We start from the raw sequence: 14501 nt of genomic DNA on the forward strand, positions 1-14501 counted from the left end.
GTCGGAAGCTGCTTTCCTTCAGGTAACTCGTTTACTCGTTTGTCCCCTTATTTTACTCATCGAACTTATTTTTTAAAATTCTAAGTACGTCCCATAATATTCAAGAATATTTAAGAATTTTGACATCTAGTGTAAGATAGCTGAACTACGTAGTAACATCAACATCGACCTAAGCTAGTAGTTTTGCTTTTAGCCGATAGGTAGATGAAATATTGAAAAGTGGGCGGAGCTTGACACCCCCTCACCACGCAAATTGTCACGCGTCGCGCGTCGTTTCTTAAGGAAATTCGATTACGACACCTCTTTGTTTTAGCTTCGTGGGCTTAAACTTTTAATTTTTAAAGTATAAAATGAATGGTCCGGTCGGGGATCGGGGAGACAGGCCGCCGGCGGTTACAATACCGTGTATCGGTGCGCGAAGACGGCCCGCAGCAGCGCGTGTAGGCGGCGCAGCGCGCGCGTCCCCGCCCCCAGCACCGCCCGCGCCGCCGCCGCCCCCGCCACCTCCACCACCGCGCCCCCGCCCGCCCTGAAACAACACACCACAAGGTCACCCCGTACTCGGCTTCTCACATGACAGAGCGAAACATGTAATATAAAAAAGCCGTACGCGTTACCCGTGCAAGGAAATATTTTGGACGTCGTCGTCCCGCAGGAGCAGCACGGCGTCGTCGTCGGCGGCGCGGTGCAGCGCCAGGCTGCGGCCGCCGGCGCTCGCGTCCAGCCAGTGCTCCCCGCCCGCCGCCTGCGACATTGTCCGATCGTTTTAGTCATTTCACTTCCACTCCCGCCCCTCGACACCCCGTCCCGCCCCCGCTCACCGTCACCAGCTCCACGCCGTCCGAGGTGCAGCTGCGGCAGCGCAGCGACACCACCGTCGAGCCCTCCTCGTTCAGGGCGTTCAAAAATCGTCGCGCGTCCTGCGATCGGGCGACAAATATTAGCAATTTCGGCGCGACGAGGGCTAAGATGTCTGAACAACTACGACGGTTAGCGGCCGACCTGCGGGTAGTCGGTCCAGGCGGCGTCGACGAAAGCGGCGACGGCGCGCGGCGGGAAGGCGTGCGGCGCGAGCCAGGCGGCGGCGGCGGCGGCGCGCGCGTCTCGTCGGCTGCGCGGCAGCGTCCACCGCACCAGCGTCTGCGTGCCCGCCAGCTGCACGCGCGCGTCTCCGCTCGCCCGCACCGCGCCCGCCACGCGCGCCCTGCCGACACGCTAGCGATATACTTAGGTACCTACTAAATATACATCCCGTCTAGTACCGGTGGGTCCGCAGTCGATTGAACGGTCGTAGTGTTTTTTCATATTTTGTTTTCGATTAAAAACGAATCTCTTACAGGTAGATGTCCAAGTTTGTTTTGAGAGCGATCCGGACTGTCCTGCTGCTCTCTGCGCAGCACGCGTTGAAGCAGCGTATGATTTCGTAGCACTGGTTCAAATCCGTCCTGTTGTGTGTTGCCAGATCTAGCAAACACTCGCAAGTTTCTTGCACGATAACGTCATGTACAGTCTTGGACTTGACGCACATACTCTAAAAAAAACCCGAACATTTATATTAATTCTGCAAAATAGCATGTACCAGTGTAATATGAAATAAATTATATTTGGGTGATTTCACAAAAATAGGGCAACTTTTGAAGGTATTTTGTCTTCATCATATTTAATTTGTTATTAAATTCCCTGTTAGTGTACATGATAGGTGATCAATTAATTGTGTCTTATCTAAAAGGGCCAGTCACTTTATGCCTTATTTTAGAGTTTTGCTAATTTAGGCATCTAGGGGCTGACAACTTTAACACGTTCACTGTGCCTGCACCATGTGGTGAGTAATGAGGGGCCGCGCCCCGCCTGCAACGGAGCCGCGACCGAACTACGCAAGTGTCGCCCCCGCGTTCCAAAAACAAAGGGAAAAAGGAGGCCGCTGCAAAGGAGTGTCCTCTCTCCGAAAAGGACCGAAACTGCGATGATGACGGGTTTATAGAAGTGGAGAGGAAGAAGAAGAAACCCGTCGTCTGCAACCATCGCGGCACCGCACCCGAATGATGCGACCTTCGAGAAAGAGGAGTTCTGGCCGATTGGTGTCGTCTACAGGAGGTTCCGAGGACGACTTCCGAACACGTCGCGCCCCACGTCGCAGACAATACGTGTTTAGTGTTAGTTTTAGTATAATTGTATTGTTAGTGTTAGTTTTAGTATAATAATTGTATGTATGTTAGTCTATGTTCGGGGTTGGGATAGATAAACAAGAGATCAAGAATTAATATTCCTGTATTGCATAGATCTGACTATTACTAAATGGGATATGAGATCGAGTCACGCGCTCGGTGAGATGTCGCGACGTGAACTGGATATGAGATCGAGCCACGCACTCGGTGAGATGTCGCGACGTGAACAGAACTTTATTACATTTTTCGAAAGTAATAATTAATCAAAGATGCAGAGTTGCATTATTACCTAAGTTGCATAGTAGGTAATAAATAAATAAATAAAATAAAATATGTTTATTTCAGGCTTTAAACCCATAAAATTATTAGTAAATGTGTTAGTAACAATCAACGACTTAACCTATGTTAGTATTGCTTTATTTTAGGCCCAGTGCTACCTCCACCCAATGCCTCTGAATTGGGCAATCTGGTCTGCAAGAAATAATTTTTAGGATGCTGTTCCGAGAGTTGCGAATACGTTGCAGCAGAGAAACGGCTTTTTTGCGCATGATAGCGTGAAAGCCATCAGTACGAGCCTCGGCAAACATTCCTGACGCGCTACAGCGCCACGGCAGTCGCAACAGCATCCTAAAAGCGTTATTATACTGTATCAAGAATCAAGAATCAAGAATCAAGATCATTTATTCACAGATATGTAGTCAAAAGGGTAACAAAGGTTATAATAGTTCTTACATATCCTACCATAACAATGGTGTGTGAATATCATTACTGTATACAGAACAAATTAAAATAAATTTAACATTATTCATAAATTAATTAGATATTTTTATACAAAATTATTTCTACATATTAACCAATCCAGTATTTCATTTTAGTCAAGAGTATCACATTTTTTGTCAATATAAATATTATACATGTCAACTATTATAATATAAATGTCAGTAATTTAGATTAGATTACAATTAATACAATTTATAGAGTTAATTTAGGTCGGGTAATGTTTTCGTTCTGAATACAACAAGTAGTCGTTTAGGTTATAAAAACAGTTTTCTAAGAGCCATATATTTAACTTTTTTTTGTATGAATTAAATGACAGAGATTTGAAACAGTCAGGTAAGTTATTATATATGTCAATGGCTTGTATGAATGCATTATTTTTATAAATATCTAAATTACATTTTGGACGATAAAGTTTATATTTAAATCTGTTATTTTTACGTTCTACTTCTGATTTTAATTCAAAATACTGTGGATGAAACTTAACAAAGATACATATTTCTTTAATGTACATGCAAGCTAATGGCAATATGTTGTATTTTTTAAAAAGCGGTCTACAACTGTCCATAGGCGAGGCGCCAGAAATAGCTCTAACACACTTTTTTTGCACTCTGAAGACTTTTTCAATTTCTACCGAATTACCCCATAGCAAAAGACCATAGGAAAGATTAGAAGAAACGTAGCCGTGGTATGCCGTTAGAGCCGCTTCTGTGCTCACAGTTTGCCTTAATTTTTTAATTGCGTAAACAAAACGGTCAAGCTTGTCACAAATGTATTCTACATGGACCTTCCAATTGCAATATTTATCTATCATGATACCTAGGAATTTTGCGTTATCTACCTCACAAATTTTTTTGTTGTCATATTTTATGTCTAAATTTATTTTTTCTCTTCTATAGTTTTGAAATTGTATAACTTGTGTTTTGTCAGTGTTTATGTGTAAGTTGTTGTCATTAAGCCATTTAACAATATTTCTAAGTGCTAGGTTAATATCTTCTTCGTAAGTTTCTCTGTTTTCACATTTAATGATTAACGTTGTATCGTCGGCAAATAAAATTGTTTCATGGTGGGTGACGTTGGGGAGATCGTTAATGTATAGCAGAAACAAATCGGGCGCTAATAAACCTCCCTGCGGTACACCATATTCGTTTAATTCGTATTCAGATCTGCTAGAGACTTTGATATTTCCGTCCATTTTAGTTATTTCTACACACTGAACGCGACCTGTTAGATAGCTTTTGATCCAATCATAAGCAACACCTCTGATCCCATATTTGTCTAATTTTTGAAGTAAGAGACCATGGTGGACGAAATCAAAAGCCTTACTCATATCGAGGAATACGCCGGTCACTGGTACATGGTTATTAAGAGACTCGGTAATTTGTTTTATAAGATTGAAACATGCCAAAGATGTGGTGCTGTTTTTTCGAAACCCAAACTGCACGTTGGTAATGATGTTTTGCCTTGATATGAAATTCTGGAGTCTTATTAACATCGCTTTTTCAAAAATTTTTGAGAAGATAGGGATGAGGGTGATTGGGCGATAGTTACTAACATTTGTTTTATCTCCTTTTTTGAACAGTGGCTTCACTATTGATTTCTTTAAGAGATCCGGAAATTTACCTTCTTGAAATGAAAGATTGATAACGTAACTTAACGGTTTACAGATGTATTTTGAACAGAGTTTAATAATATTAGTGTTAATTTCATCGAAGCCTACCGAATTTGTTTTATTAAGACCGTTAATTATAGTGTATATTTCAAACGGATCTGTTGGATTAAGAAACATTGTATTTGTATGCGAAGCTATAGTTTTACTTAAAGAAGAAATGTCAATTTTAAGATTATTATTATTAGTCGTATTTATAAAGTAATCATTAAATATTTTGCTAATGTCAGATGGATTTCTGTAATATTTATTGTTATGATAAATTCCGTCTATGTTTCGATTTGACATAGGATCACCAGTATTTTGATTTATTATTTTCCAAGTCGCTCTACATTTATTTTTATTGTTTAAAATGTAATTTTTATTTTGTAGTTGTTTTGATTTATGTAAGCATTTTTTTAATATTAAAGCATATCTTTTATATAATTTGTAGTTGTTGTTTTTAATTTTTAAGCATTTTAAAAACAGTAACCTTTTTTTTATGCAACACTTTTTTAGGCCTTTAGTTAGCCACGTGCTTTTCGATCTTGTATTACCGTATTTTTTTATTGTATAGATTGGGAAACACAAATTAAAAAATAATGCAAATAATTCGTGTAATTTATTAAATGAGTCAGTCAGAGTATGTTGTTCATATACTTCAGAGAATGAAATTGAGGAGATAGCGTCGCAGAATTTCATGATGTTTTGTTTATTAAAATCCCTAATTTTTTCACTCCAGCTAGTTAAATGTATTTTTTTGTTAGTGTTTAAAGTAAGAATTTGGCATGTTTCATGGTCTGAAAGTCCTAAATGAGAAATTTCGGTTTTAATTTCTTTAATATTGCTCGCGATCTGGTCGAGACATGCATGTTGACGAGTTGCTGATTTTATATGCATCTCTATGTTGAAGTTCTTTAGGATACTCATTAGGTCGTAGCAATTTTTATTAGGCTTTAAGGTGTCAAAATTCCAGTCTCCGCACAAGATGATCTTTTTGGATCGATATGACATTTTTGTGAGAAGTTTTTCTAAGTTCGATATGAAAATATGGGGGTTACTATTTGGAGTTCTATAAATACAAATCACAATTATCTTGGGTTCTAATAGTTCGATTCCGCAGCATTCAAATTCAAAATCACAGGAATATTTATTAATACAAGTTAAAACTTTAAAATTCATAATGTCATTCTTCAAAATAATGCAGGATCCTCCTCTTTTGGTATTACGCGAAAATGATGTGACTAATTTGTAACCATTTAACTTCAATAGGTTTTCACTCCCCTTTTTTATGAAGGTTTCAGTCAGACATATGATATCAATTTTTTTACACTGTTTTGATAAATATAGCAATGCGAAGTCAATTTCTTCGGTTTTGTTTATTGCACCCGCTATATTTTGGTGTAATATTCTTAAATTATATTTATTGTGTTTTGGAACGAAATAACTTATTAGGTAGAGTATCATGTGAGTCAATTTCTGTAGAGGTTGGTATATTCTGTTTGTCACTTTTCCTACTGTCCTTAGCGCTATGTTGGCGATTTGGAGTTGGTTTAAAGTAGAATGGGATAGTACCCTTTTGCGAGCTATTCAGCGTATTATTTCTATTTCCATTGCCTGACCCTTGGTCATCTTTTTGTTTTATACAGTAGATGGGAGACATTTCTACATATTTTTGTTTAAGCGTTGATAAGAATTCTAGTTCTACCAAAATTTTAAAACTTAACAATCGCGTAAAAGCGTAATGATTATTAAGAGAGTTCCCATTAATAATATTGCTACCTATGTCTACAAATTTGCAATTCTTGTAATTTTTTGCAAGTAGTTTTATATTTTTGTTTAACATGTTTTCATTTAAATATCTATTATATTGTGTATTTATAATAAAAACATTATGGTGTCGAAACAGATAGAGCGAATTGCTTAAATTCGTGAGAAATTTTGTAGGGTTTTTGTCTTGTGACCCGAATATGAGGATGACTATATCATCCTGGCTAGCCGATTTAATTAGATTTTCACAGGATTTAAGCAATTCATCACTCTGTGCCCATGGCTTAATTGTGCTTAGAATGTCGTAGGTTTTCTTCAAGTTAGACTGATGTCGCTCTTGTTGGATAAACAATTGAGACGCCAATCCACGTGCTTGATTGTCTCCTATAATATGTACGCAGTTTTTCTGTTTGTTCTGCTGTGTGCTTTTATTGCAAGATGATGAAATGACTTCCTTGTCGAACTGCTGGTAACTTCTATTTCTATTGGTCCGTTCTTTCTCTATATTATTTTTAAGTTTTAAATTACTTTCATAGGCACTAGGAGATAGAGATCGTAAATTGCGATTTTTATATGATGGTGTAGAGGGACTATTTGTTAAAGTGTCGTCAGAGTCGTACAGCTCGAGTTGTTTATTTTTTTCCTGAAGCTGTTTACGTAGGCTATAAATTTCTAACTGGGCTTCAGAATATTCTTTTTTTAATTCGGAAATTTGTCGTTTCAGCTCTTGTAACTGACTAAATATATCTTCTGTGGTAGATGTTTGAGGTTCAGCCAATGCTGTTTCCTCATATAGACTATAAGCCCTTTCCAGATTTATGTCTTGTATAGTATTATTGTATTTGTTCCTCTTAGCTCGTGGTTTTCTTAAGGTTATATTTTTCGACAATGCGTCTAAGTTTTCCATAGTATGTGCCCTCTAAGTACCAGGAGATGTAAAATATAAAGTTGCCTCTGAACTTCAGTCAGTGAAGAAAATATAAGCGCCCTCTAGCGGCTAGCTCGTGAGATCTATAGATCTATAGCTGACTGAACTAGCTCATGAAATAGTTAGAGGTTTTTTTCGTTAGATGGCAGCAGCTTGTATGGAAAATTTGAATTTAACGACTTGAAGTTAAGTAATTTTTCGGGAAAATTGTTAAATACACTCAGAATAAATTGGTATTGTCAATTTGCACTCACTTTTTTTACTGTTACTTACATTACATTATGATTTTCATGTTCGGTTTACGTTTTATAGCTGTTTTGTCCTTTAAACTACTGGCACTTGTTAAATATTTTAATCACAGTTTTTTAAACGTTCACACTATTGTTTTGCAAGATAACAATTACACTGTAGAGTCACAACTTTCTCTTTAATTTTTTACACTTTTTTGTTTAAAATTCAACAAATAGCTAATAAATTTGATTTTTTGACGAGAGTACCACTTTTTTGTGTGCTATATGACAGAGCGCCATCTAGCGAGTACGCGCAGAACGTTGTAGGCTCGACTCGTGTATGACACCCACAGGCCGCTCGTATAAAAAGACTGACAGAACGCCTTAAATAGAGTTATTTTAACGTCTGTAGTGGAGCGAGCAAACCTGCGGGCGAGCATGTTACTTCTCACCGCCAACGCTCTGCGCTCCCACTCTATGTCGCAGTCATCTAGCAGGTTTATGGGCAGGCTATTGACGACCTTAAGAGCCACCCCATTAAGATAGACTGGAGGCGCACGCCTGGGCTGTTGTTTCGGTGCCTTGAATATGAGTATTTCACTCTTATTTGAGTTATATTTCAGGCCGTGCGCCTCCGCGTATATCTCACAAATCGACAGGAGTTCTCTAAGTCCGCTTATCGAGGGACTGAGCAGAACCATGTCGTCCGCGTAGCTTATGTTGTTAACACACACTCCGTCTACGTGGCAGCCGACATGAGTGCTGCTCAGTTCCTCGATAAGCTGATTTACATAAAGGTTGAACAGTAATGGGGAGCTCAACCCCCCCTCAAGCCACAGTCCATTGTGTACTCATCCGACAGTGTACAGGTCCATCTCACTCGGTTTGTCTGGTGACCATACCAGTATTTAAAGAGGGCTGTGTACTGGCCCGGCACACCCGAGCTCCTCAACTTGTTCCATAGGATATCATAGGCAACCAGGTCAAAAGCCCTCGACAAGTCGAGGAAGCACGCGTATACCGGCGTCCTCCTGGCGGTGTAATACTTGACTTGTGTTTAAGGCAAAAAATGGCACTCTCAGTCGATACTCCAGCCCTAAAGCCAAACTGTGCATCGCTGACCTTGATATACTCCATAAGAAAACCATTCAACACACTGTCAAGCACCTTCGCCGCGGTAGTAGCGAGAGAGATGGGCCGGTAGTTGTTCATATCGGATGTGTCACCCGTTTTGTTCTTCACTACAGGCACTACTAGTGTACGCATAAGTGGTTCGGGCAGGTAGGTGTGGCCTATGCACAGGGTGAAGAACAAAGACAGCACTCGCGGCAAATGAACCCCCGCATATTTAAAATTGTCAATACTGAGACCATCATGACCCGGGGATTTACCCGTTGCATTTTGGAGATGATCCTGGACACTAATTTTGCTGGTATTTTAGTGTTCTGATTATTCATCATGGTCTCAGTATCGCTCATTCTCGGATCGAACGAAGTCAGAGGCGAGCGCACAGAGAAGTGCACCCTGAAAGCGTCCGCCACCTGCTTGTGGTCAGTAATACCGCCAACGCACACGAGTATTCATTTTATTTGTCGTCTTCCAAAAGTTCTTAAAGTCTTTACGATGGTGATTAGTAGCGAGGATATTCATTTTTATTTGTTCCTGCCTGTTCTGACACCACCTCAATTTGGCCTTGAAGCGTCTTCTAGCCTCAACCATCTCGCTATGAACACTTGGGGGTCGACCGGCCAACACCCATAATTGAAACTTAAGCCGAGCCTCACCGTGCAGGCCGGCGACGTACCTATTCCATCCTGTTACATAGCCACTTCTTCGCTTACATATTTTATTTATATGCGTGAGTGTAGCCGCGCGCGACAATGTGTCAATAATATTAGAATACATCCCATCAAGAGCCGAGCGATGTTCTATGCAGTTACAAAACCGGTCACAGCACTCGCTCAGCTCCTGAGGAACGTCTACCAATCTCAAAGCTGAGTTACAGATGTTTTGGTTGTTTTTAGTATTTGTTCTTATAGCGGCTAGTGGCAACAGAAATACACAATCTGTAAAAATTTCAGAAGTCTAGCTATAGCGGTTCTTGAGTTACAGCCTGGAGACAGACAGACAGACGGACAGACATCGAAGTCTCAATAATAGGGTCCCGTTTTAACCCTTTTGATATGGAACCTTAAAAATGGTTCCCCAGAATGCACACCAAAAAATACAAAATATACACATGTAGATCATAGTTGGTTATTATATTTATATTTACTAAAAATGTCCCTGTGTATAAATATCTAAAAAATAATAATGTAACTAAATTAAATTTCTATAAAGCTAATTATAATGTAATAAATGAGAAACTACTAGAAATAGACTGGGACTCGGTATTCAATAAGCAGTCATCAGTTGATGATATGGTAAAGGTATTTTATGATGTAATAGACAAAATAATAAATGAGAATGTTCCCAAAAAAAGGTTGTACAAGTGTGAACAGTACCCAGGTTGGTACAGTTTAAATCTCATAAAGCTTTTAAAGGAAAAAGAGAAAATACGTAAACGAAGTATAAAATATAAAAACCCCATAGATAAGCTGGAATTTTCCCTAGCTAGAACTAGATGACGCAACGAGATTAATGCTTGTTACAAAAAATATGTGCAAAATATCGAAGCTTCGATAAGTAGTAATAATGTTAAAGCATTTTGGTCTCACACTAACTCAAAAAGAAACATTTCGTTAGGTAAGGTACCTTTGGATAAAGGTACCTTACCTAACGAAATGTTTCTGAATGATAAAAAGTACAGAGATCCTATTAACATTTGTAACGCTTTTATGGAAAACTTTTCTACAGCTTTTATTGGCACAAGCTTGATCAATTATACTGACTTACTAAAAGAAGGCTGTAAAGACTCAATGCCAGTAAGCACGCTACCCAATATAGAGGTAGATAATAAAACAATAATTTAAAAAAAAATACCTTGACCTCAATAAAAGTACTGGACAGGATGGTATTCCGCCCATATTTATTTCTCGTTGCGCAGATATCATTTCCAAGCCATTAACACTTATTTATAATAAATCTTTAAGCAGTAGAATCTTTCCAACACTTTGGAAGCAGGCTAACATCGCTCCTGTACCTAAATCAGGTGACTCTAGGGATATACAAAATTATAGGCCAATAGCCCTCATTTTCGTGTTTGCCAAAGTACTAGAATCACTGGTCTGTCCACACTTAAACAATCATCTAAATATGGTGTTAAAATCTGAACAACATGGATTTCGTAACAGAATGTCCACCCTAACTAACCTTAGTTCATACATTAATGATTTGTGTAATGCTGTAGACAAGAATTTAGAAGTAGATGCTATATAATATATGGATTTTAGCAAGGCTTTCGATAGGGTGGACCACAAACTGTTATTGGTAAAGTTAAGAAAGATAGGGATTCATGGTAATTTATTAATTTGGTTTTGTACTTACCTAGATTCTAGAATTTTAAAAGTAACTACAAATAGGTATGAATCAAAGCAAGTTATTGCAACTTCTGGAGTGCCCCAGGGCTCGCACTTGGGACCCCTATTATTTTTGATTTTTATTAATGATATTGCTAGTGCTAGTGTCATCAAATATTGTAAATTTTTACTTTTCGCTGACGATCTTAAGATTTATAAAATTATAACGAGCAATCTTGACATCATTCAACTACAGCTAGACCTAGATCAAATACATATTGACGACCTCTGTGGCTCAGTGGGTGGGCTGTCGGTAGCTCAAGCCGGGGTCGCGGGTTCGAATCTCGCAGATGGAACAAAAAGTTTTCAATGTTCCTGGGTCATGGATGTGTATTAAATATGTGTATTATATAATAAAAATCTTAAATATATGTATAGTATAAAAGTATTAAATATATTTCCGTTCTCTGGTACCCGTAACACAAGTCTTTCAGGTACTTAGCACGGGGCCGGAGTCCAACCTGACGTGGTGTGAAGTGTCCATAGATATTATTATTATTATTATTATATTTGGACCGAAACTAAAAAACTTCCTTTAAACGCTAAAAAATGCAATTTTATTAAATTCTCGAAAAAGCAGAACACTTCTTCTTATCACATTAATTATGTAAATCTTGATCGAGTAAACCGGGTGTGAGACCTAGGTGTAATTATTGATGAAAACTTAACGTTTATTAACCACATTGATACCATAGTGACTAAATCTCTCAAGAATGCTGGGCTTTATCTGGAGGAACTGTAAAGATTTTAAAACGTCATCGCCCTTTAAATTATTGTATTTTATGCTTGTGAGAACGGTATTGGAGTATTGTTCCCCGGTCTGGAGTCCACACTATTGATGCCATATTAATAGAATAGAAGCGGTTCAACGAAAATTCTTATTCTTTTTAACAATTCACCAAAAAAGTATAATGTTTTAAATACATATGACGAACAATTGGAATACTTCAATATCCAGAAACTTGAGCATCATAGGTGGATAACTGATCACATGTTTCTTTTTAAAATGTTAAATAACTTATATAACAGTCCTGACTTCCTGTCACGAATAATGTTTTCTGTTCCAAGACCTAACTCTAGAAAGCGAGAGGTGTTTTCTGTAAAGGGTTACAGAACCAATTTAGGCCATCATAGCATGCTACCGATAATATGTCGAGACCATAACAAGCTGTACAAGGAGTTCTATGTTGACATTACCGCTCACAAACTTGCTCCTTATAAGCGAGTGCTAGCAGAAATTCCCTACCCAACTTAATGTGCGATATTGTTATCATCGACCTCATAAAAGCAATTTCGCTATAAATATATTATTTGCATGCTGAGTCTGCCTGTAATTGGCTCTGCACCTCAATAAGGTTCTTGTTGTAATCTTAGTGGAATAAGTTTTTTATAAGATGTAGACCTGTTGGCAGATAAAATAAATAAATAAATAAAATAAATTATACTTGGGTCTGTTATACAATTTTTGTTGGCCTTTGGCTCCACTCAGAGGGGCTTAATTATTAAATAATGAATGGATTGGACAGGACATGTATGGCCTGTCTCTATTGAAGCAATAATTAAAAACACATCTACTTTTACAGAATGACCTATAATAATTAAACCTTTCTGAGTGAGACCACAGCTGCATTTTTATCAGTACATGGAACCACACCTAAGTGGTCCAAATAATTAAATAATATCTTGGAGGATGCTTAATGCTTTACACCATGTCTGCCTGGCCCTGTGCTAAGTGCCCGAAGGACTTGCATGTATCACGGCCAGGTACCAGACAACAAAAATATGATATTTAATACTTTTAGACTATGCATCATATATTTTAGATTTTTTTTATCATACACATTTTTATATAAATCCAATATGATCCAGGAACATCAAAACTTTTTTTTTCCATCAGAAGGTTTCGAAGCAGCTCGCGGCTTAACCATTGAGCCACAGAGGTCTACAATATATACTAGTAATCTGTGCACAGAGGTTGTTTCTGTAGCAATGGCCAATGATTGATAAAACTTTTGTTCTATAGTCTGTACAGAATACAGTTTAAGTACAGTACTATTTCAATACTTACCTCAATAAAAGCAATCAAAGTAATTGTGAAGTTCCACCAGCGATTGTTATTAAATATGAGACGCTTCCTAATAACTTCAAACCAATATTTTATAAGTGATATTAGCTCTTTGCCCAGTAAGGCCCAGGTTTTAGAGGGAGGATGTCGCAAAATAAGCTTCAAAATAATAACGGCTGCCCCATGTTCGTTAAACTTATTAAAATACTAAAACAGAATATAAGTAAGTTAAGTACTAATAATATTTAGTAATATAATAAAACAATGTTATGCATCTGTATAATATACTCACGTCAATTTCCAGAGTTTTTACTTTTTTCAATGAGAGAACAGTGGACATATTAAATAAAACAGGAAATTTTAAATGTTTGCTCACAATATCTTGGGTGACTAAGATATACTCGTCTAAATTTGAAACACGTTTTAAGTCGGATAATATATCCATTTTTATATTTGTTTACAAATCTGGATACAAATATATTCAACAAAGAAACAATATTCCGTAGGTATTGAAAATTTAAAAATACTAAAGAAATTGGCGCCAAGGAACCACACAGTGTTGCCACACCGAATTTTAGAAAAGCAGTAGACGTCATGCCAAAAATTGGTAGAATTAGGTAGATGTTAGAACCAAAAGTTGGTAAATCTATCACCCTCATATCAGTTAATTTTTTAGCAATTTCTGTTCAATATTGCTTTCAATTTAGTAGTATTTAACGAAATTACTTTCAATGTGATTGCACCGTGTAAATCCGCCTTTTTATTCCAAAATGTTAAGCGTTCCGGTTCGCGAAAGAAACAAAATATGTAATGTTGTCACCACTCTTGTAAAGTTTCGGACCGTTCACAGACTAATCTGGGTGTCAAAAGTGAGCGAACGGCTCAGAACAGCTGCAGCTCGTGTAGTAGCGGTCCGTTTTTGTTTTTAAATGATAATTGCTGAAGGAAGCATGGGCGTATCCAGGTTCTGGCCCAGGGCGGGGGGGGGGGGGGGGGGGGGGGGGGGGGGGGCAAATTATCCAGGTTCTGGGCCAGGGGGGGGTGGGGGAAATTACGCAGATTCTGGGCCAGGGGGGGGGGACAAATCAGATATTTTATAAGCTAGGTGTTTATGAAGAATAAAAAAACGGCCAAGTGCGAGTTGGACTCGCCCATGAAGGGTTAAAAGGTTTTTGATTTATTTTTATGTTTCAGTTGATTTAATGAAAGTTAATTTAAAGTTTACCATTCATGACTTATAAAAAAACTACCAGCTAGATCTCGCTCAAACCAATTTTCGTTAGTAGTTTTTATAGTAATGTATATCATATGTTTTTTTTTAGATTTATCATGCCCCTACTTTAGAAGTTAGAGGGGGGGGGACACATTTTACCACTTTGGAAGAGTCTCTCTCGCAAACT

The 14501-nt window shown here is 38.1% G+C and overlaps 1 protein-coding gene across 1 annotated transcript; it reads right to left on the reverse strand.

The window, feature by feature from the left end:
- Positions 1 to 1128: 1128 nt before the first annotated feature.
- Positions 1129 to 13550, reverse strand: LOC121729608 (the record flags this gene model as incomplete). The annotated part of the gene is made up of 4 exons (XM_042118182.1): positions 13394 to 13550; positions 13105 to 13308; positions 1338 to 1531; positions 1129 to 1204 (listed from the first exon to the last, which is right to left on the reverse strand). Coding segments are annotated over exons 1-4 (627 nt in total), but the record flags the coding sequence as incomplete, so codon positions are not given.
- Positions 13551 to 14501: the final 951 nt, after the last annotated feature.

The sequence above is a fragment of the Aricia agestis genome, chromosome 1, assembly GCF_905147365.1.
Source record: "Aricia agestis chromosome 1, ilAriAges1.1, whole genome shotgun sequence".
Taxonomy (NCBI): Eukaryota; Metazoa; Arthropoda; class Insecta; order Lepidoptera; family Lycaenidae; genus Aricia; species Aricia agestis.